General features: G+C 38.0%; 2 protein-coding genes across 3 annotated transcripts; one reads left to right on the forward strand and one right to left on the reverse strand.

The window, feature by feature from the left end:
• Positions 1-376: 376 nt before the first annotated feature.
• On the forward strand, positions 377-15,808 carry zmynd12 (zinc finger, MYND-type containing 12). Of its 2 annotated transcripts, none has more exons than XM_067394950.1 (8): positions 377-642; positions 2,451-2,592; positions 2,688-2,859; positions 4,670-4,839; positions 5,068-5,190; positions 5,272-5,353; positions 8,741-8,886; positions 15,679-15,808. In XM_067394950.1, exons 1-8 carry the CDS (start codon positions 530-532, stop codon positions 15,709-15,711), a joined length of 981 nt encoding a protein of 326 aa, XP_067251051.1. In that variant the 5' UTR covers positions 377-529; the 3' UTR covers positions 15,712-15,808. The 2 variants fall into 2 exon arrangements, with proteins under 2 accessions (XP_067251051.1, XP_067251050.1); XM_067394949.1 differs by lacking the exon at positions 15,679-15,808 and adding an exon at positions 9,487-11,813.
• rimkla (ribosomal modification protein rimK-like family member A) lies at positions 10,069-25,149 on the reverse strand. Its single transcript, XM_067394948.1, has 5 exons — positions 24,435-25,149; positions 18,598-18,828; positions 15,789-15,875; positions 13,942-14,145; positions 10,069-13,343 (listed from the first exon to the last, which is right to left on the reverse strand). The coding sequence occupies exons 1-5, from the start codon at positions 24,595-24,597 to the stop codon at positions 12,811-12,813; spliced, it is 1,218 nt and encodes a 405-aa protein (XP_067251049.1). The 5' UTR covers positions 24,598-25,149; the 3' UTR covers positions 10,069-12,810.
• Positions 25,150-26,532: the final 1,383 nt, after the last annotated feature.

Genomic DNA, 26,532 nt, shown 5'->3' on the forward strand with positions numbered 1-26,532 from the left:
TAGTCATGAGGAAAAAATGCACTTCAGTTAGATAAATCATTTAATCAGTTTTTTTTTTATCCATAGACTGTAAAAAAAAAAAAAAAAAGAAACTATCACGGAAACGGATATAATTTCACCGCCAGATGGCGATAAACCTGTGTAGATCACGTTTTACCTGTATTTCAAGACAAAAAATATGCAAATGAAGCGTTTTATTTAAATAAGAATGTGTGTATTATAGCTATTTAAACATAACGGTATTGCAAAATAAAAAAATTAAGTGTATAAAAATATATAAAACATTATGAAAAATAGCAGAGACAGATCCTCGTCGGTTGCCCTGGGGTCATCTCCATGGGAACCATTTTGAAAAACACTTAACTTGTTCAGACCAGACACAAAGCAAGAAATATTGCGTGAGGTGATTTGTAATGGGAAAGCTGTTGAAACGGTTTGTGGTCAGAACGCAGAATTAAAGTTTTTTGTATTAGTTTTAAGCACGTTTTGCTGGCTGAGAGTTTAATATAGATTTGTACATTTATTTGGGATGTCGGCCACCATTAACCCTCTAGCAAACCCTAAAGGAGTGAAGAAGCTGTGCGAACTTTGCCAGAAACCTGCAAAACTGCAGTGCACAAGATGCCTGGTCACATTTTACTGGTGAGTCTGGAGCCTTCGGGTTATTCAATTATTTGTTTTGTCTTTATAATACAGCACCTTAAACCTAATAACGTTACACTGGTAAATAATACTCTATCGTGTAATTGCGCATACAGACAGCAGGTGGCATTATAGGCACACATGTCACACACGCATTCTTCTTGGCCGTGTTACTGCAGAGATGGAAAGGTTGAACGAGTTCAAACAGCTGGAGGAGAAATTATGTGCAGAGGGAAGAGAATAGCCAGCCATGCGTGCTTCAAACCAACCAGGAAAAAAAAGAAATATGACTGGAAAAATATATGTTTCAGTGTGCATCCGTGGAGTTTTCACTTGCCGTTTTAAAGACACCACGAACCACGACGCACATTATCTACGGTCTCTCAGTGTCAACATGCAAATGTGTATCTTATAACTCGGCCAGTCTCGGGCATTTTTTTTTTTTTTTTTTTTTTTCTTTTTCAGAAACAGAATGTTCTCTGACGGGCAGCTCGATTTTACTGCCTTCATTTACTTACCCATGTTGTTTCGAACCAGTACGACTTACTTTATTGTGTGTATTTTACAAACGGAGAAATTAGAACAAGTTGGAACGTGTGTGTACTTATATTTTATAGATAAATTTGTACCCAGAACTAAATCTTGACAACTCCCAAAACCAAAAAGCAAGCATATATATATATATATATATATATATATATATATATAAACCGCAGAAAGTTTCTGTTGGGGTTAGGTTAAACTAGATGACTAGATGTATATAAAAACAATTAGACATGGTTTCATAGACAGGGTTAAATTTAGACTAAGCCAGGATTAGGCCTTAGTTCAATTAAGGTATTTAAAGGGTTAGTTCACCCAATAATGAAAATAATGTAATTTATTACTCACCCTTATGCAGTTCCACACCTGTATGACCTTCGTTAATCTTCGGAACACAAATTAAGATATTTTTGTTGAAATCCGATGGCTCAGTGAGGCCGGCATAGCCAGCAATGACATTTCCTCTCTCAAGATCCATTTATGTACTAAAATTATGTACGTACTATATTAATATTATAAAGCAACGAGAATATTTTTGATGCGCCAAGAACAAAATAACGACTTTTTTAGTGATGGCTGATTTCAAAACACTGCTTCAGGAAGTATAATGAATCAGTGTATCGAATCATGATTCGGATCGGGTGTCAAACTGCTGAAATCACGTGACTTTGGCGCTCCGAACCACTGATTCGACACGTTGATTCATAATGCTCTGAATCTTCCTGAGGCAGTGTTTTGAAATTGGCCATTACTAAGTAAGTCTTTTTTTTTTTTTTTTTTTGCGCACCAAAAATATTCTCGTCGCTTTATAATATTAATATTGAACATGTGTAGCTACTCACATGAACCGATTTAAATATGTTTTTAGTACCTTTATGGATCTTGAGAGAGGAAATGTCATTGCTCCCTATGCAGGCCTCACGGAGCCATCGGATTTCAACAGAAATATCTTAATTTGTGTTCTGAAGATTAACAAAGGTCTTACGGGTGTGGAAAGGCATGAGGGTAAGTAATAAATGACACAATTTTCATTTTTGGGTGAACTATTGAGGGTGAGCTTTTATTAATGTACCATTGAAAAAAACATTACTAGTGTGCATCTTGAGACAAAACAATAGCACTGACATATTTTAGGACATGTTAAAACAGCTCAAACATGTATTTTAGTCTAGGACTAGCTAAAGCCTTGTCTGTGAAACCGGGGGTTAAAGTCTTTTGAATGATCCCATTTAATAGCTAAATAATGTGTGTGTGTGTGTGTGTAGTGGCCTTGACCACCAGAATACTGACTGGACCAGTATTCATGAAAAAGTGTGTCCGTTGCTGGTATCTATTCACACACCTGCACCATTCGGCACACTGCAATCCGACCATGACCACCACCACAAAGAAACAGTGAAGAAACAGGTTCATATGCACTCCAGCACATAAAATGAGGCAAATTGGGTTGTTAACAGGGCAGATGTCTGATAAGTGTGTGTTTTGTATGTTTTCGACAATAGGAGTATCTAATAGAGATTGCTCATTTAGAGGCGCAGAGGTGGGTGTCCAAGAAGATGTTCCAGCATGTGTTACCTGCCGCTCTCCTATTCCTGCGCTGGGCCATGCAGGTATACGGAACTTGTGCTGTTGAACTGGTAGCAGCTTATCTACTGCTCGCGCAGGCAAATATAGGTGAGACATGCACAAATCCAAACAAAAGACATGCACAAAACCTGCAAAAACTTGCCCATGGCTGTACTCATTGTAAATCTCTCTAAGGTCCATTAGATAGTAGACTTCAAAAAGTTTGCTTCACTTTCTGAACCTCTCTGGAGGCTGACAGCCAATAACTTCCACTTCAGGAGAGAATGGAAACAAACGTTTGCTAAAAACTGAGGCTGACATTGAGCTGTTTACTTCCTGTGGGACGGTCTATTGGTGGGCTAAAGGGTGGTGCTTGGACATGAACTGAACGGAGAGACGCTTGTTATGTAATTCAGGATGTGGCAGACTAGTCATGCAGATGTGTACTGTCTGAGTGAAAACCTCTTTCACTGAAAGCTCTTTGACATAAGCATATGAAGGATTCATCTTTATGTGGCTTAAGATTTGATAGTTTGAATGGGAAAATTCACTGACATGAATTCGCATATTGTGAACACAAATTGGGGCCTTGAAATATTGGGATGCTGATGCCACAGTTTGCTGTGACAAGAAATTGCGCATCAAAATGCATCTGACATATAGAAACAACATCCAGAGGTGTAAAGAGTACTAGCAAAAATGACCCCATAACCTGTTAAAAGTCACCAGTTCCAATGTGACTTGAGTAAGAGTCAAAGGCCTGGTTTCAGAGACAGGTCTTAGATTAAGCCAGGATTAGGCCTTAGTTCAATTAGGACATTTAAGTAGCTTTTATAAACATGCCTTAGAAAAAAAAAACCACTACTTTTCTGCATCTTGAGACAAAACAATAGCACATATTTTAAGATATGTCAATGCAATTTGCTTTCAGTGAAAGCAGCTCAAACATGCATTTTAGTCTAGGACTAGGCTTAAGCCTTATCTTTGAAACTGGGAGTTAGAGTATCTGATTTTGAGTATCTGATTTCTGAACACCTCAAAATCAAGTTTGACACAACAGCCTCTTAAATGTCTACAAACACTCAAGTCTCAGTTAATCTCAAGTGCTCAAACAGGGCATATTTTTTCAAAAAGGTTTTCTTCAGTATAACGGATACATAATATAATGTTAAGTAAAATTAAGTAGTCAAAGCCTACTTGCACTGGATGTGTTGGTTTCTGGTGCAGTCATGTCCTCATCTCATATACTCTATAAACCCCTGCAACTACATGCTAATCCACTAGGCAAGTTTGGTTGGTAGGGGCAAAACGCACAAGATATAGTATCTTCAATGCTCTGTAGATGGCAATATCACTTCTTTTGTAGCAGAAGTAAACAGTCAAGTTGATCAAGTCACCACTGATCAATTTAACATCCTTTCTAAATAAAAGTATTTGGTAAAACTGTACAAAAAAAATAAATAAAATAAAAATAATAATAATAATAATAATAATATATATATATATATATATATATATATATATATATATATATATATATAAATATATTGTAAAAAAAAAAAAAAAAAAAAAAAGTTCATGTATTTACACATGCACTCAACGTAAGAATGGCCAACTCCTTGGCCAAGGGCAGTGCAAAGTTGAACTAGGGAGCAGACTGAGACACACCCTTGATCGTTAAGCTTCTGTCTACATAGAGATACTTTAGGTGCTAAGGATTCACTGTGGCTACTTTCAATCTCTTTTCGACAAATGAGCAAACCAGGCATGAAGCTTTAAATCACTGGATGTCTATTCCAACAAAAACATCAAATATGGTTGTATTGAGTAGACACAGACATACCCTCTAATAGCCAGGTTGACTCAAGAGGCATCAAGGATCCTTTGTTCATAGTGTATGTTGTTTGTGTGTGTTTAGGTTTAGGTTCTCTCTCCCAGGCACATGACTATCTGTCTAAGGCTGAGTGGACAGTGATGAAAACACCAGGCTGCAGTCACACTGTCCTTCATCAGCTACACAGAACCCTGGGCCGCCTGCACGCTGCCATGGGAAAATACACATCTGCTCTCACTCACTTTGCGAATGACGTACGTCCTAATATGCGTGGAACACTGATTGGATTGCATGTACAAAATGATGTACTATTACTCATTTGTGGCATTGACCATTAGATAATTTTGTTTAATAATTATAATTTTAACTAAAAAACATATTTCATGTCCATTTAAATATGTCAGTTATTTATGTATAGTTAATTTTGGGGTACTGACTAACTGCATTCATTTTTAAATTTTAATATTTTTCTCTTTGTGCAGGTGTACTATGCCAGTGAGATGTTTGGTTTGGACAGTACTGTGACGTCTGGAGGATATTTCCTTATGGCTGATGTGTTTCTGAAGCAAAATGAGCCTGGCATTGCCCTCTCGCTCTACACAGAGGTAGACACACCCACCATCAGTGCACATTGAGACATCTGTGTCTGTGAAGTGTCTTTCATCGCATTGCGTGCGTGTGTACAGGTGGCAAGTACATGGCACACTCACCTGTGTAAGCTAATGGATCATATCATTCAGAGTGGCACTCAACCAGAAGAATGTTTTGGTAAGTGGCATAAAGACAGTAAACCTACACAAAGTCATATCTGATATCTGCAAACGGTCTCAACTCTATGGACCATAACAGTTCATTTAATATCTAATATATATATATATATATATATATATATATATATATATATATATATATATATATATATATATATACAGTGGGCATCGAAAGTTTGGGAACCCCTTTCAGAATCTGAAAATGTGAGAACTTTTAACAAAACAAGAGAGATCATACAAAATGCATGTTATTTTTTGTTTAGTACTGTCCTGAGTAAGATATTTTACATAAAAGATGTTTACATATAGTCCACAAGACAAAAAAAAATTGCTGAATTTATTGTGTGTGGTTACCTGATGATCCATGACTGTTTGTTTTGTGATGGTTGTTCATGAGTCTCTTGTTTGTCCTGAGCAGTTAATCTGACCAACGTTCTTCAGAAAAATCCTCCAGGTCCTGCAGATTCATCAGTTTTCCAGCATCTTTTGCATATTTGAACCCTTTCCAGCAGTGGCTGTATGATTTTGAGATCCATCTTTTCACACTGAGAACAACTCAAACTCAACTATTAAAAAAGGTTCAAACATTCACTGATGCTCCAGAAGGAAACACGATGCAATAAGATCTGGGGAAATTAAAATTTTTCACAGATTCTGAAAGGGATTCCCAAACTTTCGATCCCCACTGTGTGTATATATATATATATAAATATGTGTGTGTGTGCGTGTGTGTATTGATGTGCACGTTTTTTGTGACATATCAGGACACTAATGTGTATAATGACATGGGTATGACATAGGTATTACAAGAATAGGTGACTTATGAGGACATTACCCCATGTCCCCACTTTTCAAAAAGCTTCTAAATCATACAGAATGAGTTTTTGTGAGAAAGTAAAAATGTCAATTTTCTGTGATGGTTAGGTTTAGGGGTAGGGGTAGTGTAGGGGGATAAAAAATACGGTTTGTACACTATAAAAACCATTACGCCTATGGAATGTCCCCACAATTCACAAAAACAAACATGTGTGAGCCAAAACATTATGACCACCTGCCTAATATTCTGTTAGATATATCTATCCAATTGGATTGAGATCTAGGGAATCTGGAGGCCAGGGCAGAACATCGCCCGGAACATCACACTCCCTCCAACAGCTTTTCGTTGTCCCACAGTCCATCCTGTTGCCATCACTTCCCCTGGTAAATGCCGCATACATACACGGCCATCCATGTGATCTAAAAAGGAAAATGGGACTCATCGGACCAGACGACCTTCTTCCACTGTTCCAAGGTCCAGTTCCGTCACTTGTGGGAGGTCATAATAGGCACTCGGATTGGCTTGCGGCTATGCAGTCCTATACGCAGCAGAGTGCGATGCACTGTGTGTTGTGACACATTCCTCCCATAACCATCATACAAATTTTGTGTGACTTCTGCCGCAGTAGACTAGAGTAGTAGTTCTGTTGGCTCGGATCACACAGGATAACCTTCATTAACCTCGTGCACTGATGAGCCTGGGGCTCCTCGGACCACTGTTGGTAAATTCTCATAACAGTTGCCATAACAATTTGGCCCTTGTCAAATTCACTCAGATGTTTATTCCTGCCAATTTCAATAATTTATATATATATATATTAAAATTTACAAATAAAAACTTAATTCTAATATGTAATTCATATCCTAATTTTACTTATCGCTGTGATCTCTCACGAAATCACATTTGTATGGCGCAGGTTTAATTATTTATAGCTTTTATGATAGCCTGTATCATCATGATTGTATGTGCTTTTTGTTTATTGTATGTAGTTTCTAAGAGGTTAGCTATATATTTAGAGTCATGTCATGAGGTTGTGTCCTAGAGCAAAACCTACTTTATTCCACTGATAACGAAGATCAAATGTGACACACATGCGGCACTCCTGGCCTAGTTATCTCTCTCTAAGCCTATAAACCTCAGCAGTGTTTTGGCTAAGTCTTCCAATGACGTGGCTGGCTTAGCTTAGCGTCCCTTACTGGCTGTTCACTGGTCAGTGCACTTGATCCTTCCTACTCTCTGGCCTCTTAATGACTGACCCGAGGTCAGTAGACTGGCGCCGGTTCCGCCCTCTGGCCAGCCACATCATATTATAACTTCTGGCCAGATGACTCTATAGCAGGAAACAGCTCAGCCGGCCTTGCTCCGCATGTCACTGTGGATGAGACTGCACAGAGCAGCAACAACAAGCATGACCTGATATCAATCAGGGACACAGACTAGCCACAGTTTTATTTTTTATTGTCTCTCGGGCAGACAGTCAGATCATGTCAGTGGAGCCTTACATCACCGTTCAGTCAAGCCACTTAGTAACACTTGCAAATGCAATAGGTATCATCAAAATTAGTCTTATTTTATTTATAAATCAATACATTTAATAGTAAATCAGTGTATCGGAAATATAAAAATACTATTGTTCATTGTGCATTCATGTTCGGTGGTGATACACACAACTTGAAATGTTGAAATAAACTATAAGCAAATACTTTTCAATCATTTTAATTGACACACAAATGCAATGTTCAAATTCATGCAACTCTAATACTGTGAAATAATATTACAATTTAAAAATACATTTTCTAGTTTCATATATTTTAAAATATAATTTACTCCTATATTGACAAAGCTGTATTTTCAGCATTATTACTCCAGTATATAGTGTGACACAATCCTTCAGAAATCATTCTGATATGCTGATTTAGTGGTAAAGAAACATTTCTTATTATTATCAATGTTGAAAACAGTTGTACTGCTTAATATTTTTAAAGAAAACATGCTACATTTTTTCAGAATTCTTTGATGGATAGAGTTCAAAAGAACACATTTTTTGAGAAAAATCTTACTGACCGCAAAGTTTAGAACGGCAGTGTACATACACTGAAATTAAACATTTTCATGCAGTATTTATTGAAATACACTAAAAATCTTTGGAAACAAATTTCCATAGACTAGGTTGTTGGTAGATTTTTGAACTGGCACGAGGGAGAGCTAATATTTCTCCTAATGGACCAAATTATGATGTTAATCAGCCGATTCAGACAATGTGGCAAAATATTGGCAAACAACGTCAAATGGAAACAACTCTGTGTAAGGTGATATGTTTCAAACACTAGATGGGAGATCATATTGCTGAATATCTTCTAGAGATTATTCAACGCAATTCATCATTCAGCTTTTCACAGGAATTTACCCAGTTTACTCATCTCGAAGAGTGGTGAAGCTTTTATTTAATACAGACACTTGAAACAGAATAATGTTTTTTTGTTGTTGTTGTTGTAAGAATCTAACTACTACACTGACCGGTGACCTTTATAGCTGACATTGAAATTCCTCTTTTGTGTGTCTGTATAGATGAGGCACAGTGTGTGGAGGCTGATCAGATGTTGAGATGTATCTTAGAGTTTGAGGAACAGTGTGTGAAGCCTCGCCCTGACCAGGCAGCCATGTTGGCTCATTCTCTGGCTATGCTGTGGTTGCTATGCAACAACTACACCAAGGTAAACAATAAAGATCGACTAATATAATACATTTACAACATGCTCCTGAATTCCACACTCACCTCCTCACCACTGCCCTGCATAACCAAATCATAGTAAATAACCAAACCTCACCCAAATGTCTAATTAAATTAAACGTGCTGAGATGGAATGTTTGAATTCAGACCTGGATGCATGTTTGTAGATGAAGTCATGCTGTGAACATGTTTCAGTTCTTTGACTTCAGTGGAGATTAACACTAATGACTAAAGCCATGATGGAATTTGACAGTTAGACTGTTCACTGCTATTCTGGTGGTAATGGGATTCTCCTTTAGGATTTCTTCTACTTCCGCTACATCTCAGACTACAGCTTAAGTCTCTAGTTATTAGTTCAAGCTCCCAGCTCTCATATCCAACTACAAAAAAACTTCCCATTTATCACCTGCATCTCTCCAGCTCTTCTGTCAAACTGTAATCATCTCATTATTCATCAAACTATGCTAAACTCTCTACATTAAACAGCTACACGTTTCATACTACCATAATAATAGGTAACATTGGTATTTCTTGTAAGTTTGGAAATCGGTTTCCTTTTATGTTTTTGTGTTTGTTTATATAGGCTCTGGAATATGGTAAGAAGGCTGAGGTGTTGATCCAGGGGCTAAGTGAACAAAACAGACTGAGAGAGTCAATCCATAATCTCCTACAACATGCTGAAAAACATTTGGAATGAGACTGGACACATCACAAACATCCAAAAAACAATAAATCAAAAGACTACAATTTACAGCACAATTATAATTATATTAATTATATTGACTCATAAAAGGATATTGGAAGATGACGTACATTTAAGGTGCAGTCACTTTAGTAAAATTTCACAGGCAAAAAGGGTCCATTGCCTATTGTCAATAGTGTATGAAGCACAGCTCACACAGAAGTCACTTTCAAACCTTTCTGCTGGTAAACACAGTGAATTTTTGACTAGCCCCAACCTGTTGCGAAATCTGTATAGGGAACTGTTTTGTCCTCATGCAAAATTCCCACAAGTGCATGGATTGTATTGTATTGACTGGATTTTGCCTGCAAAATTTCGCCAAACAACAGTAAATGTGACCGCACCTTTAGCGAGGCAAACTGTAGCAAAAGTTCAGTGGAAAAGGTCTAGCAACCGTGATGTGAGATAAATAGACAAGCTGACACAAATTTCATGTTCTGGACATTTTTTAAATGTCTTTATTGGTATTATTGTTATTATTACGTAATGACACATAACATCAATGTTAGCGTTCTATCACTAATAATTTCTTGTTTTAAATTATACAACATTGCTTGGTTTTTGGCATTTAGGTTCCCACTAAAAAAAAAAAAAAAAAGGCAATGAAATGAACACATGGAGTCTCAAAACGTTTCCCTTTTCCATTCCAAAGAGCTAAGTGTTCTTTAGCAGCAACTGTCGTTTTTTAGTTTTAGTTGTGACGCTAAATTAATTGCCAACTCACACAAGTCAGGAGTATAGTGGTACCTTTTCAGTCAGAATGAGTATTATTTCATGTTTTCTACTGAAGCAGATCTGATGACAATTTTAGCTCTCAGTTCAGACTTGGGGGTCCATTCCGAATTCATTAAGTATTTAGATTTGGAGTCACACAAGTTTGATACTAAACATAAGGGGAGAAACCTTCCTGTCGTATTCTACCGGAAGTGGAGGCAGAGTGTGTAAGAGCTCAACAACCATATGGTGCGTTATCGCAAACACAGAAAAGTGTCAGAGTTTACAGGGACACTTGTTCTTGTGTGGGATGAGTTGGAGGGTGCAAGTCTCTGGTTGCATGGAATGATGAAACACATCACACACAAGACGGCAAATCACAACGTTTGAGAGGGGGTGGTGAGAAGAGTGTGTGTGTGCGCGCATCTCAGGTGGTCAACGTCTGTTCAGTCAAACTCACACTAAAACCCTTTGCCACTCTTCGGCTTTTCCCAAGCAAAGATTAATCGCATATAAACCAGTTTTTCCTTTTTCTCAACAAAAAATAAAATTATAAATTAGGAAAACAAAAGACAACAGAACACTAAATATAAAACAAACAAGATTGCATGTAACCATCAGGTCTAACAGCATCTGTTTCTTAATATTTTATAACGCTTTGTCCTTTTGTTTATTGATACACATAGGCAGGACTGTCTAACATGAATGTCACGTTTCCAAGGAGAGGAATTTGATCAAGGCTGCTTCCCCGAGTTAACTCTAAATTTCAAGTTTATATTGCATCTTAATGTAAACTGTATTTCATCTAAAGTCTGAACTCACATTTAATTGATCTAAACTATCACATTTAACATGGCAAACTTTTCTGAGCTGGTTTGGATTGCGAGTTTGGTCCATTTGAGGTTTGTTATATGCAATTTAAGACTCAATGTAAATTTGAATATGCAAATATGCAGAGTAAGGATTTTTGGATTTAATACATTTCCAGAGAGAAATAGGGACGTTAAAAGAGTCACTTGTGAGAAATGTGCAGTGCACTTATATAATGCAGTACAACAAACAAATGTAAATTTAGCTCAAATCAATACAATTTCTGGTTTTTCTCTTCGATTATTGGCTTTTAAACCACTGGGCTGAATTAAGAGAAGTTGTAGCACCCATTTGAGTTGACACTTCAGTTTTATTTTTGCAGTATTTTTGTACAAACAAATCGTTGAAGACAAATAGCTTATTCATCGTCAGCGCTTAGTGTTGGCAAAACGTTCAGCCCTTGTGGTAAAAACATTAGTATTTAAAAATCTACTTGCTCTATTTCTATGCAACTCACTGTTCAGACTCTAATAATGGGAGATTTGCTTTTGGAGTGGCAGACATGCAGATTGACGTGTGGTCATTAGCAGATTTGAATTAGACATTGGAAAAACAATTAAAAAAAAAAAAAAAAAAAGTTCCCATTCACATTTTCCATACTATTGAGCTGTAAACAGTACATTAACCAGTCCAAAATGGTGGACAGTGAAGATTTCTAAAATGGCCGCCTCAATTACAGAATTACCAAGCAGAAGATGCCTGTGAGAAATAAGTTCCTATGGGCCAAATTATCACTTACACATTAAGGAAGGTAATTCAAAAGGGATCCCACACCAGTCATTCAGTTTTACAGACACCGGCAAAGCAAATAAAACCTTTACGCTTGTCTGATCAGCAGTAATTCATTTACTACAGGCAGCCATTGCAACAGACTAAAATAACTCATACTCATTCATGCTTTTAAAAGAGTCGGGATGGATAAGAATATTCACAGCTTTCCAGTTTTTGTTCTTGTTGTCCCTCTATGTGTGTCTGTGTGGGCTTTTTGAGGGGGGTATGTGCCTTTGTATCCTGGTGGGCAGTTGAAATTTGGGTCCATTCAGTTTCCTCTCTCTCTCTCTCTCTCTCTCGCCCCATGCGTGCAATGCATTATGCCTTCAGCCAGGCTTTACCACAAGGTTTGTAACAGACAAAATTCATTCATTCTCTCTCTATAATACAGACTTTAATATGTCCTTAGGTGTATGTCAGTGTGTGTGTGTGTGTGTGTGTACCCTAACCCAGACTATGAACATCAGAATCCAGTTTGATGGTAGCTGAAAGGTTACATTTGGGAATCATGTCCCGATAAAACCACTCTACAGTGCATGCACCCTCAAATTACTGTGGCAAATGCATATTCAGCTGGTGCACTACAGCCAGGCTGGAGTGTACACTATCTAGTGCACTTCCAAACTGCACCGTATACTTGTTTAATTCTATTGTCTGTCAATGGAGAAGAAACATCAGGGGAGCAGCCTCAGACAGGGGTTTACAGGGAGGGTTAGTATGATTACACGTGTGCATCTGTATGCGTTTAATGTCCACTTCAGTATGTGTTGCTCTTCGATGTCTGTGAATCTGTGTATTTGTGGCTGTAATTCACTCAGTCAACAGTTTCATCTCACTCGCGAGGAGGGAGTTGATATTGTAAGCGGGATCTGCATTGACAGGGTTAGAGCCGGTTTCGTTTAGATCCCCCTCACTCTCGCTGGAGGTGGAGCTTGTGCTCATTGTGGACATGCCGTCAGGGATGGCACAGGTAGTGCCGGGTGGGCAGATCTCGTTGGGAATACAGACCTCTGTGGGGATCATCACCTCTGTGGGAATACACACCTCAGGCTCGCTGCTAGTTTCGCTGGTGCTGGACACCACAGAGAGTAGCGACATCTTCCTGCTGAGGCGACTCGGCAGGAGAGAGAGGGCGTAGTCGGCCAAGATGCCCGCCACGTCCATCCCGCACGCCTGGTCGAATGCAATGAAGCCGACATTGGCATTGGCCTCGCACACCAAAAAGGAACCATCGTTTAGCTGTAGCAGATCGATCCCGCAGATGTCCATCCCCAAAATATTGCACACTTGCACGGCCAGCTGCTTGCCCTGCTCACTAAGGGGGCACATCATTCCCACCCCACCTAGAAAAGAAATTGAAATGATGAACAGAGAGGCTAATGGGAAATTATGGTCAGTGTTGTTATTGTTAACAAAAATAATTAAAATCGGTAACTGGAATAAAGCTGAAATGGATAAAAAATATTATATATATATATAATATATAGAAAAATTAGAAATGCTGTCTTAGCAACTTACTGAAATGTGTTTAAGTACTCAAATTAATAAAAATGAAAATTAAAGCTATAGAGAAATTAAAACATAAAAAGCCAATTCAAAATAATAGTATATAAATATTAAAATAACAGACTGCATGCATTGACAAATAAAACATCAATTCAACATCAAAAAATAGTTTTTATTATTTTAATTATTATTACTCTTCTATATAAAACTTAAAATTTATACATGGGAATCTTCTTAAAATATATATATGCAAGTTGATGAAAAAAAAAAAAAAAAACAGCCACAGACAAAAAAAAAAATACATAAATATTGTCATTATTATCATTATCATCATCATCATTAATAATAATAATAATAATAATAATAATAATAATAATAATAATAATAATAATAATAATAATAATATTAGGAGGGGAGGTGTGTGCAATTGCGTACCTAGTGAACAGTTGCTTTGCATGCGTCCGTCGGTAGAGCAGCGCAGCATGGACCCGATTACTCTCCCGCCGACCAGAACTACCCGCACATCCCGCCCATGGCTCTCCTTCACATACTCCTGAAACAGATATGGGGCGTCATGGCGAATCAGATGACATAGGTCTGAGAGGTGGTGCTTATCCCGGGCCAGGAACACAGCTTTACCTGTACAGATCAAAATGGGACATCATTAAAGGCTAAGTATGATTAAGTGCAAATTTATCAATAGAGAGGTTGAGTGTAAAAGTACAGTTTTTTTTTGCTCAACTCTCATAATGGATTTTAGGAACTACCTAAACAAAATGCATCTACTTAAACAGGTTATGGAATATTTAAGAAGTTTCAAAGTTACTAAAGGCTAAAGCAATGATTGATTCCTCTGCATAAGGAGCAAATAGAACAAGTAACAATCCAGGGTTAAATGTGTGAACTTTCATGTGACGAAAATCTTGTGGAACAGTGTCAAATACATCCCTTTCACACATTAACTAATCATTTTACACTCTTGATACACTGCCAGGTGTAGCAGTATGAATTTGGCCACATGTAGAACACTTGTTTTTAATTAACACAGGGAGGAAAAGAAAAGAATTAGGTAATAGTCAATCTATCAGATCCAAGGAGATATGCAAGACACTAATTGCAGGGAGAGCATCCAGGGGTTAAGTGTCTCGCTCAAGGGCACAAATGTGGTACAGCAGGTTTGTGAACTCTCCAGATGTTCAACCATCAGGCTGCCGCCACCCCACCCAATTCCTCCTGGATCAGAGGAAACCTTTCAAAACGTCACTGCCTAACAAAGGTCAACATTGTGAGCTGTTTTATTTTCATCTGTAGTTCAATCTTTTAACAAAGGTTTGACTGAATTGTGTGTGTCCTGCTTTACGTAACCAGTGTTCCGAAACCTTTAACCAATACATTTCCATGACTTGCCCAGTTTATAACTACTGGATACAGACTACAACAAAAAAAGTGACTTCTAGCTGATAAATATACTAGAACTGAGATTTATTCATTACTTTTCTATTAATAGACTTAAAATTAATAAAGAAAACAATAACAAATACAATTTTATTGTATTAATTAACATTGTAATTCCCTGATATTAACTCTATTTTCAATTTCTGTGGGAACACTGACAATGAACAGAACATTCATAACATATTTCAGCACATGCATGTACCTGTAGACATATACTGCAGCATTCTGAGACTAGTTGGGCTGATTTCAGTGCATTTTCCAGTAAAAAAAAATAATAATAAATAATAATTAAAATAAATAAATATATATATATATATATATATATATATATATATATATACACACTACATCATTGATAAGTGAATTAAATTAATTTTCATAATTTTCTTCAGGTGTGGCCACTGGTCTTAATTTTGAGGCAAGATCTCATCTGACTGCGAGACTCGAGTTAATCCAGGACAGTTTGTGTAATTCTGTATGGTTGCTGATCATCAGCAACTACCATTAAAATAAATATATATAAATATATCATGCTTTCAGCACATACACCTCAAATTTGCTTGAAAAAAAGCAGTGCAGGACAAAGACGCCTTATGCACACTGGGAGAAAGAAAGAAAGACAACCTTTGTTTTCAGAGTAAAAGAGATGATGTTTCTAAGCTGCCCGATTTCAGACATCCAGCGTGCTGTATAACTTTGAGGCGTTTGTGTTCTCAGGGCTCCTCAAGGTTTGTCAGCACCCAGATCTGAAGTCTAATGTGGCCTGTTTCTTTCAGTCCCCAAAGGACCCATTATGCACACAGACTGTTCTAGGATCAGTGATTTACCTCTGTGTCCACGAGCGTTCTTCACCACCACAGGGTAACCCAGCGGCTCAGCTTCATCGATCATCTTGCGGAAGTTGTCGTGTCCTCCTGGAGACACACACACGCACAGCTTAGTGAATATGTAATGAATGTAATTAAAAGTGAGATTTAATTTGAGTGCGAGATTCCTGAGCAAGACGCAAACAGCTCTAATGAAACAAGCAACACTGAGACATTCAATATCCACATGAGAAGAACTGCAACACTGACAGGTTTTTTTTTTGCCACGCACGTTTCCCATTTCCTGGACGGCACTCTGTCCAACTACGTGGCCAGTTTTTGAAGGTTAATGGCTCAAAGATGTTTTAGGAAAATATGTTCTTCCGAAGAAACATGATGGCCACATGTCAGACCCAGAGGCTGTGCTATAAATAATTGTATCACTCTGTAAAAATTTTCCTCATGGTCTATTTTTATACTTTCTTTTCATTTCTCCTTTAAGAATGTAGAAATGTGTTCAATGCATGTACATTTTATATAATCTCAATATAGCCAATCTGAACAGTTTTAATAATTAAAAATGACAAATCATGTAATTCATGCTTTGGACATGTATGGTCTGTTATTCATGTTTTAACAATATAAATGTAGCCCCTTTTTAAATTTAAGTCACAGTCAATGTTTATGAACTTGGCAAAACAGACACTGTATTCTTTTCTGTATCTATATTACAATGCCAGACAGCATATGAAATTAGCCAATGTTCAGTAAATGACAGTTTTTAATTAATGCAACCTTTGGTTTGATAGTACGTGTCCAAGATGAAACAAACAGAAAACATATGGAAAGACAGTAGAAGCAAGAGAGAAAGAGAAAGCGAAGACATGGGTAGAAATATAATTTAAGCTCAAACCAAAACCACAGCCAGTATAACTTTTGAATGTGTCAGCACCCTGTACATCCTCAAATACAAATATTCTTCATGCTTTTGAAGAGAACATTCTTTATGGATGTAGAATCTGTTTGGCTGGTTTGAGAGGAGCAGATGAACTCGTTCAGCGATCAGTAGGAGGGGGCAAATGAGAGAAAATGAAGGGTATGTCATATTGGCTCTGCCAGGAACACATCATTACAGCAGCTGTATCTGCTTTTATACACCAACCCTTCCCATCTATTCAGTCGCTCTTTGGTTTTTCCCATTTTGGTTCTCTTCAGTTAGTAATGAGGGCTTCCCCTTTCGTTCTACAAACAGGAGAGTGTTGCATAAATGGCCGTTGTCTTTTAGAATAAATGATAAATACAGGAGTGCACCATGGGGTTGGTAAGATTTTGTGGTAACACTTTACAATGAGGTTCATTAAACATTAGTTAATATATTAACTAACCATGAGCAATACATTTGTTACTGTACTTACTAATGTTAACGTTAGTTAAAATACAGTTGTTCATTGTTTGTTCATGTTAGTTCACAGTGCATTAACTAATGTTAACAAGATTTTAATGTATTAGTAAATGTTGAAATTAACATTAAAAGATGAATAAATGCTGTAGAAGTGCAGTTCATGTTAACTAATGTTCACTAATGAACCTTATTGTAAAGTGTTACCGATTTTGTAATGTTTCTGAACTTTATGGTCACAAATTAATGCATCCTTTGCATACAACCAATATTGATTCTTAAATCCCAAGAGTTGATCTTTTAGTCTATACTGTTTTCAGTTAATGAATGAACAAACTTAATTTTTGAAACAAAATGAACAACTTCGTATCGTGCCTCCCATCCAATAAATTTCAATCTTTGTTGCTTTGTTAGTTCTGATATGAAAAGGTCTCAGCTTTCAAATTCGGTTTATTATTTTATGAAATTCAAACAATACCGTTTAGGCGTCCTTACATGTGTCATGACGGATTGCTGTAGTTCTTCAGTTCAAGAGCAGCAGCAGTGCGGAGCGCACATGAACTGATCATCTCTTCCTCTTTATGCAAGTTGAAAGATATGGTGTAACTTATGTCACATGTAAATCGCTCAGTGTTTCAACCATGGAAAAACGTACCTCTAAACAATCCATTCAATACAATACATTTAAGCCATCTAATGTCCAAAAACTTTTAAAAAAAATTAACTTTAGAGAGGATTATTTTGCTAAATATATGCATCATATTGCATATTCATTGTATTTTTAATTAAACTGTTCAATATTAAATGTGTTTTGAAATAAATCATGTTTTTATGACAGCCACAATTTAAGTGTTTATATTAAAGCTGCAGTCCACAATTTTTGGCCCTCTAGCGGTTAATAAACAGAACTGCACGAGTCTTGCGGAAGAACATTGTAGCCGGAGCTACTTTTCTCCGTGTATGTCTATGGCGAGTCACGCAGTTACTGTGATACTCTGCGGCGAGTCCTACCAGTCCGGTCTGAAATAGTCCGAATATAAACACTTATTAGTGTACCATAATGATTCAGGGTAAGAAAAAAAACAGTTTGGAAAATGGATTCATGTTTTATACTCTATATAATTTTTGTAAATTTTGAACAAAAAAAATGTAAGTAGCCTACAAATAAGTTAATTTTAACCTTTAATTTTATAGTGATGTACCACCTGGGGTTCTCAGTATAGATAATAGCACTAGCTAAAAGATAGGACCAATTCATCAATATTAAAACAAATTGAATAAAAATCAAATGAATTTTGTGTCAATGCCCAGCCCTAATATTTATATAAGATGTATGAAAAAAAATATATATTATTATTACTTTTTTTTTTTTTTTTTTACAAATTGATTATTGGGGATTGATGGGTTTCAGACATAAAGATGATCTCTCACCGTAAGAGTATGTGTCAGGCAGAGGCACTCCATGCCCAGCAAGCTCCTGGAAGGTCCAGAACTTATTGACACAGTTGAGGATGGCCTGAGGGCGGTTGACCAGACGACAGCCCAACTTCTCCAGGTGACGCAGTACGGTGATGTCACTGTCCGACTGGACCCATGGGGTCGGAACGCGCACCACAGCAACTTGCGGGTATGAGGTAACGTTTTCCTGCCCAACCCGCAGACCTGAAAGAAAGACAGAAAGGAAAGATAAATCACATGCTGCAGTACAGGCAGTGCAGTCTGTGTTTTGACCAGTGCAGTATTGTGCGGAGGGATTACACTCGTATCTGAGCAACCAATGAGAGCCAGACTTTCATTTGGATGTTTCGCCCTTTTCTCTCACCCTCTCACATGCAAACACTCAATGTGACAGATGAGCTGGCCTTAGTTCACAAAATACACAAGCATCTCTGTAATACTAAATAGCTGATCTCCTTCAGAGAGCTGTTACACAATGCTGCAGAAGGTCGCTTGCTTTGCCTCGCTATAGCGACGTTCACGTTGACCCACTAACCCAGTTTGTACTGCTTTCTGTTTTTAATTAAGATGCCAGTTTGGTTTTATGCTCACTTAACACCAGCCTTCACTTGAGTAAAATTTTAAATCGGTTTTAAAGCCGGCGCTCATTGGACTTGACTTAAATCTTGCATTTTGACTCAGATTACGAATACAAGAGCAGAGAGCAATCAAATACTAAAAATGGCAAACGTGTAATTTTGTTGTTTGGATGGAACAGAACACACAAAATAGCAGAAGAAAGGATTTCAGAGATTACATAAAGCCAAATATATGATTGAGTATTTCAAGACAGAACAGGAAATGTAAATCAGAGGATATAAAAAGGAGCCATGAGAGAACAAGAGACAAAACATGAATGCGTCACTGTATTTCTAATCTCTCCTGCTTCTCCGCCATCTTAGGATGGAGCAACACACACAAACCACGACTCAGCATCTTCACTAGCAACTGCTACATCAGCATTCTCTTTTCCTCTCATGGATCAAAGCAGATGGGACTTGAATGCAGTAAAACAGGCATGACAGGACTATATTGGCATATATGAAATGAAAGAGAAATGCAAACATTTTTGATTACCAAGAAAAAAAAAATAGTTCAAATTATGTTTTTTGAATGTTGACTGAACAGACAGCCATCTTCTTTGATCTTTTTCCCATCAAATAGCTCTGTTCCAAAACCTAGCAAGTTTCCTGAACAGGCAGCATCCTAATTGTCACAGAACCTCATAATCATCTCAATGTGCTACACAATTTTCTAAAATAGAATTTGACTTTAACATGTTGCTAACCTAATATCATAACACTCAAATAAAAATACAAGGCACACACAAATATTGGGTGCAATAATACATTTTAATTTACAACAAACTGTGCTATTAATTACAACCAAGTAATTACTCTTCCATTCAAAAGTTTAGGGTTAGCAAGATTGTTTTTGAAACATCTCTAATGCTCACCCTAAGGCTGCATTAAAACTATCAAAAATATATTTTGATCAAATATAGTGATACATTTCTCAAGTTCAATACAAAAGCATTTTTGAAATAGAAATCTTTTGCAACAATGATAAAGTCACTTGATCAATTTTTATGCATCTAGGTATTCATTTCCTTTTGATAGACAAGTCTATATTTGTAGTTGACATTTCTCTCACCATACCCACCATCCTGGATGGTGTCAGTGGTTCACTAGGTTTTGAAACACCAATTCTTACCCAATATTTCACAACACTGATAAACATGGTAGAATGTTTATTTATTTGGTTTTGAATAAACCAATTACCTGACTAATTCCCAATAAAACAGTACACTACATAGACCAACTGTAACCAACCAGGTACACTAACAGATCTGAAGCTCATACCAGACTGACTAATATCCGGAGGAAATGAAAGTCATATACTCACTGCAGCACGGAGAATCACCCCTTAAAGGTATATTTCACCCAAAAATGAAAATTTCATCATCATTATCTCAGCCTCAAGTTGTTCCAAACCTGTATGAATTTCTTTCTTCTGCTGAACACAAAAGACGACATTCTGAAGTATGTCAGTAACCAACAGTTAATGGACCAAAGTGACATTTTATTTTTTTCATACTATGGAAGTCAATGGGGCCCATCAACTGTTTGGTTAGTGACATTCTTCAAAATATCTTTTTTTGTGTCCAGCAGAACAACAAAATTCATACAGGTTTGTAACAACTAGTGAACTATCCCTTTAAGCACTTGTATGTACTGACCTTTGTTTGTTTTATCTTACATGTACGTAAGACATACGTCAATTAGGGTTATTTTATTTGTATCTGCCTGAGGCTCAATCAGTAAATGTATTCACAGACTCAGAACATACAGCATGTCCCCAACTTCCCCCTTCTGTCAGTTCTGCGGCAGCTGTCTCACTGTGGGTTAAGAAACATGACTGACTCACACTCACACTGAATCCAGAGCGAGTGAGGATTTCAGGGTAACCTACTGTGTTAAGCACAGTATAGACACAGGGTTAACCTACTTCAGAGGTATGCTGTTAGGGTAAGGTGAGCTGGAATTAGATACAGGTAGATAGACAAAACACAAGACAAGTAATCCCCATTAACAGCCAATCACACAGTGCCTGGATAATACAACAATTATTCAATATAAACTACCATTCAAACGTTTGGGGTTGTCTCTTATATGGCCATTAAGGCTGTTTTTATTTGATCAAAAAATATAGTAAAAACAATAATATTGTAGAAAAAAAAAAATTAAACTTAAATTTATTTGAATATATTTTAAAATGTAATTTATTCCTGTGATGGCAAAGCTGAATTTTCAGTCATTACTCCAGTTTTCAGTGTCACATGAAATCATACGCAAGAAGCATTTCATTCTTATTATAATAAATGTTGAAAAAAAAAAAAAAAATTCAGGATACTTTGAATAGAATTTGTTTGATTGTTTTGTTACAAAATATGTCGCTTTTTATCAATCTTACTGGCCCTAAACTTTTGAATGGTGGTGCAAGTGAAAAATTTCAAATATTCATTTGTTTTACTTCATTAAAATGCATCTTGAGTGTTCTGAATACTTGTCATTCAGCTGCCAATGAGAGAGTAGTACTCAAAACTACATTACCATATTTAAATTCATCCTGCGGATTTTCAACCACAATCAAAAAAAAAAAAAACAACTCACATACTGCTCAAATTGTGTGTATTAAGGGCTAGAAATGGCATTCATTCCTGTATAATCCAGACTGACGCTTTATTACACAATCTTACACCAGAGAAACTTGAAATTGAGTCCCCCTAAAGCCATTGAATTTACAGTATTGTTATCAAACACTGAGGTTCCTAACTCAAGTGAACCATCTTCTGCATTTTGCTTTTTCCTAGTTGAGATAATAAAGGGGAACTACCTCAATTTTAGTGCAAAACAGATACACTTCCCAACCTTCTTCTATGCCTATAAAGACTAGGCCTAGGACTTTGTTGATAGAAAGAAATGTCTTGGGAAGTTGATTCAATTGTTCCGATCTGAAGTTTCACGTACCACTAACTACAGTCACGTGTGCATTATCTGCACATTTTTATATTTTTCAGCATGCTTGCAGTTTGTGCATGTGTGAGACAATAAATTGGTGTTAGATTTCACGTGTCTTAGAGGAATGGACACTTGACATCAAAAAGTAGCGCGCACACACATCACTCACACCATCACATGAAGTGAAAAATCATGCTGCCAAAAGTCCTGAACCGTGATTGCCTATTGATTGTTTGATTGCCGCATGTGGCGTAACACGCACAGCAGGTGAGAAGATACTATCCACACACTCTTGGGGCGCCTGTCAATAGGTTCACATATAAATTCAGAAATGTATTATTCAGGAATTTTGATGTGTCCTCAAACTGCAATGTTTTTACTGAGACAAGCGATCGTGATTATGTGCTGACCTACTCTGTTCCATGTGTCACTTGATGATGTAACTGAGCAGAATGTCAGGATCTCTGGGGGTTTAAATCCCAGAGCTGACCAACTGTCAACCACCTCTTTATCGGACCAAGACAGGATCCAGGCCAGCACATTAAACACACACAGACATAAACATGACGGGCCAACAACCTGCTCCAGTTGCGTTCTCTATACAGCTGTCTACCTTTGCATTAAAGTAGGTCAACGTGGTCTCATTTCATCTCTCCTTCTTAGCTTGTCTGTTCGGGTCTTCCCATTATACTGGCTATCCATTATGTCGCAAAGTCACACCACTAAACTTAAAGTAGCTGATTCAAGGCAGAGCTGCACTGGTGCATAGCCACTCCCTTTACCTCAGGTCCATGCAAAATGCACAATGTCCCAGTGCCCATCTGCACCACCTAAAAGAAATGCTGTCATGTCAAACCAAAACAGCCCCACCCACCAACAATGGCAACACCGGTGTCAATAACTCAGATCATTATCTTATGAAACACTTTGCAACTTGCTGTCAGTTTATTATTAAAAGGGATAGTTGAGCTGAAAATGAAATAAATAAATACAATCACCATTTACTCACCCTCATGTTGTTCCAAATCGGTATGTTTTACTTCCAAGACGACGTTAGGCAGAATAACAGACTAGGTCACCATTCGCTTGCATTGTATGGAAAAAAAGATGCAGTTAAAGTGAATGGTGACTCAGGCTGCCAACCTCTCACATTCTGCCTAACATTTCATTTTGTTTACCACTGAAGAAAATCAGCATGATGATGGTTTGGAACAACATGAGGGTGATTAAATATTAAGAAATGCATGTATTTTTGTGTTAAATATCCTTTTCATTTCACAGCATGACCCCCACACATATGTTTTCTGCATATTATAAGTGGTTCTGCCAGATCAATTCACACACTAGGTCTTTAAGTGACCTGAAGTCATATTTGGTAGAAACCATTGTTGACTCCGATATTTAAATTTTAAGCATATATAGGTGTATACAAGACTGGTAAAAACAAGACTGGTAATACAAGCTAGTGTATGACTAAGAGGATTCAGTATAGGTGTGTATCTTTAAGCATCCCGGATACCACAAGTTTAATAGACAATGACTGTATCCTTAGTGTCGCTTTGCTACCAGACCGTTATGCTATTACAAAGATAATCGACGGTACAAACATCTTCCGGTTGATAAAACATTTTTAAAAAGTCGCATTTTGGTTGAGGTTTGCACGTGACGAATCGATTATTTCGATCAAAGCCCTTTGTATGAGGAACCTCGCGCGAATGCGTCATAACATACCAGATCAAATCATTTCGAAAAGCTTGACGACTGAATATTAAAAAAAATAAATATATAAATAATGGCGAGTGCATCACCTGAATATAACGGGTCTTTGTAAACGTCGCGCCATCTGCGCTCAAGGCTTTATGTGTTGATAATGAACGCGCTCGCGCCGCACACTCGTGACTGTTCGCGCGCACATGGTGCAACAATACACGGTGATATATCTAAATACTGGCGTGAATATATTTAAATATTCGCTATGAGATAACAACAATTTCTCCACTGTTTTAAACGGCCTTCCATCCATCGACTAGGCTATGGTGGCTGACTGGCTGAAAGTGGGTTAGGCGGTCACCCACCCGCACATCTACACAAAACACTCGCACGGTGATGCACATCCGCTCAATGCAAGCGCGCCGCGCCGCTAACCATCCACACTGTCCGGTTATTTAGCCAACTCAACAGTTTAAACACAAAAACAACTTCAGTGCTCGTACAGATGGAATGTATGTAATATGTGCGTGCGGTTTTTACCGAGCTGTCCGTCCATGATGGTCAGGACGATCTCATCCATGAGAAGATAGCGGAATTCAACATCGTCCTCGGCGCAGCGCTCCTTCAGAGCTCGCAGGATCTGGACCTGCGGGTATTCCTGGCTGATCCGCCGGTCTGTGATAAACCACACCCGGGAACACATGTTTTTGGAGCTTCGGGTAGCTTGCAACGGGGACACGAAGCAGATGCCACACAAAGAGCCGCAACACTGTTTTTTTTTTTTTTTTAAACAAAACAAAAAAAAAAAACTCAGTTAATCCGCTCTAACCAGATCCGAAATCAAACAAGAACGCACCTAAAATCGATTTTTAACGAACACGCGGTGAGGGGGCTGCAATTTTGCCTCCTAAATAACGAAAAAATGATAACGCGCTCCCCCACTGAGGGCAACAGTAATTGCCCCCAACACGGGCTAACAAAAGCCTCGCTACAGAGCTCGGTTCCTCTTGCTCACTACGATACAGACTTTCAAAGATATACCGACAAAATGGAGAGCGAGCGGATGAGAGGCTGGATGCTGTGACGAGTGATGCCCCTGCTGATCTCCGGTGCTCGCGCTGCTCTCAGCCCTACGCCTCGGCTTTTCCAGCACGCGCTTCGCGTTTACAACTCTTTCCCTCGCGCTCATGCACCGCCCGCACCAGCCAATGAGCGAGAAGGGCTCGCGCTCACATTGACCAGTCGCAGTCCGCAGTCCTCACCGCGAACCAATCGGTGGAGAGAACAAGGGGAGGCTCGAGATGTCCGCAGGAACCAATGGGAGATAGCGGGGTGAAACAAGGCAGAGGGGAGGAGGTGACGTATGCGCGGGCGTGCGCGCGCTCGTTCTCTGCTAGGACTGTGTGTGTGTGTGTGTGTGTGTGTGTGTATGAGTATGAGCGCGTGGCAGGAATTTCAGCAAGGGAGAGGGGAGGGGAGTCTCCAAGAGCGCGCACTACCCCCGAACCGGTTCAGACCGGGCGTGGGGAGGTTTGGTTTGGTTTAGTTTGGATACCAACGCCTGTCTCGCTCATGCTACGTGTTGAAACGGTCAGAAAAAAAAAAAAAACGGTTGAGCGAAGAATCCCCCCACCCTGAGGAAGAGGGAGCGCGCGCGTCTGCAGGCGCATCCTCTCTCTTTTGTGCAGCTCAACCAGCGTCTTCTTAATGTCGTGGCAACCCCATAACAACAAAACACTGAAGATCCTTTCTCTCTCTTTTTTCTTTCTTTTTTTGAAATATAGATGTCGGAAATGGATAGCTTGTCAGTCCAGAAATTCGAGTTAGTGTGCCACTATATATATATATATATATGGTTCTTTTGTTTGTTTTAGTGACATATATACAGTGTGCCATATACATATAGTGTGCCACTAATATATATATATATATATATATATATATATATATATATATATATATATATATATGACGTTGTTTAATTTCTTTTGTTTTTTTAGTGACATATATACATAGCTTGGAGGCTATTTAAATAGTTCGTCACGGATGCAGAACCCTCACTATTATGTGAGATCAAATCATACCACGACAAAATGACCCACTTTGGCTTTGTTTACACCCAGAGAGGGAGGGGCGAGAGAAAACAGACATCATAGATGCAGACATTATCAAACCGTCCAGTAAATAAAGGTATTTAAGTAAAATCAAACCTGTCTCAAATGAATCTTTCTTCTGTTCTCTGTGAAATGTGCTCACAAAAATAACACAATGCAGAAAATCCTCATTTCAGCCTTAAAGGACTGTTGGTCCCGCCTTTATTTCGACCTTCACGTCCATCAACCTCCAGCGCCAATTTTTCTTAGCCAATCAGCTTTCAATAAATATTTTCAGGGCGGAACATTTATGGCGTGATACTTATTTATTTATTTTATGTCGATATGTACATTGCACAGCCTGAATAATGTTTATAAAACGGTGACCCACTCATGTTACTAAAGTGCTTTAATATGATGGACAAATTAAAGTTTTTCTTCAGCAAATGCATTATTATTTCTAAACAATGATGTGGGCGTCTGTGATGTAAATTTCATGATGTTGCGATCATGCGGCGAGTCAACGCTGCCACCTAGTGGATATT

This window comes from Chanodichthys erythropterus, chromosome 9, assembly GCF_024489055.1.
Source record: "Chanodichthys erythropterus isolate Z2021 chromosome 9, ASM2448905v1, whole genome shotgun sequence".
In the NCBI taxonomy this organism is placed as follows: Eukaryota; Metazoa; Chordata; class Actinopteri; order Cypriniformes; family Xenocyprididae; genus Chanodichthys; species Chanodichthys erythropterus.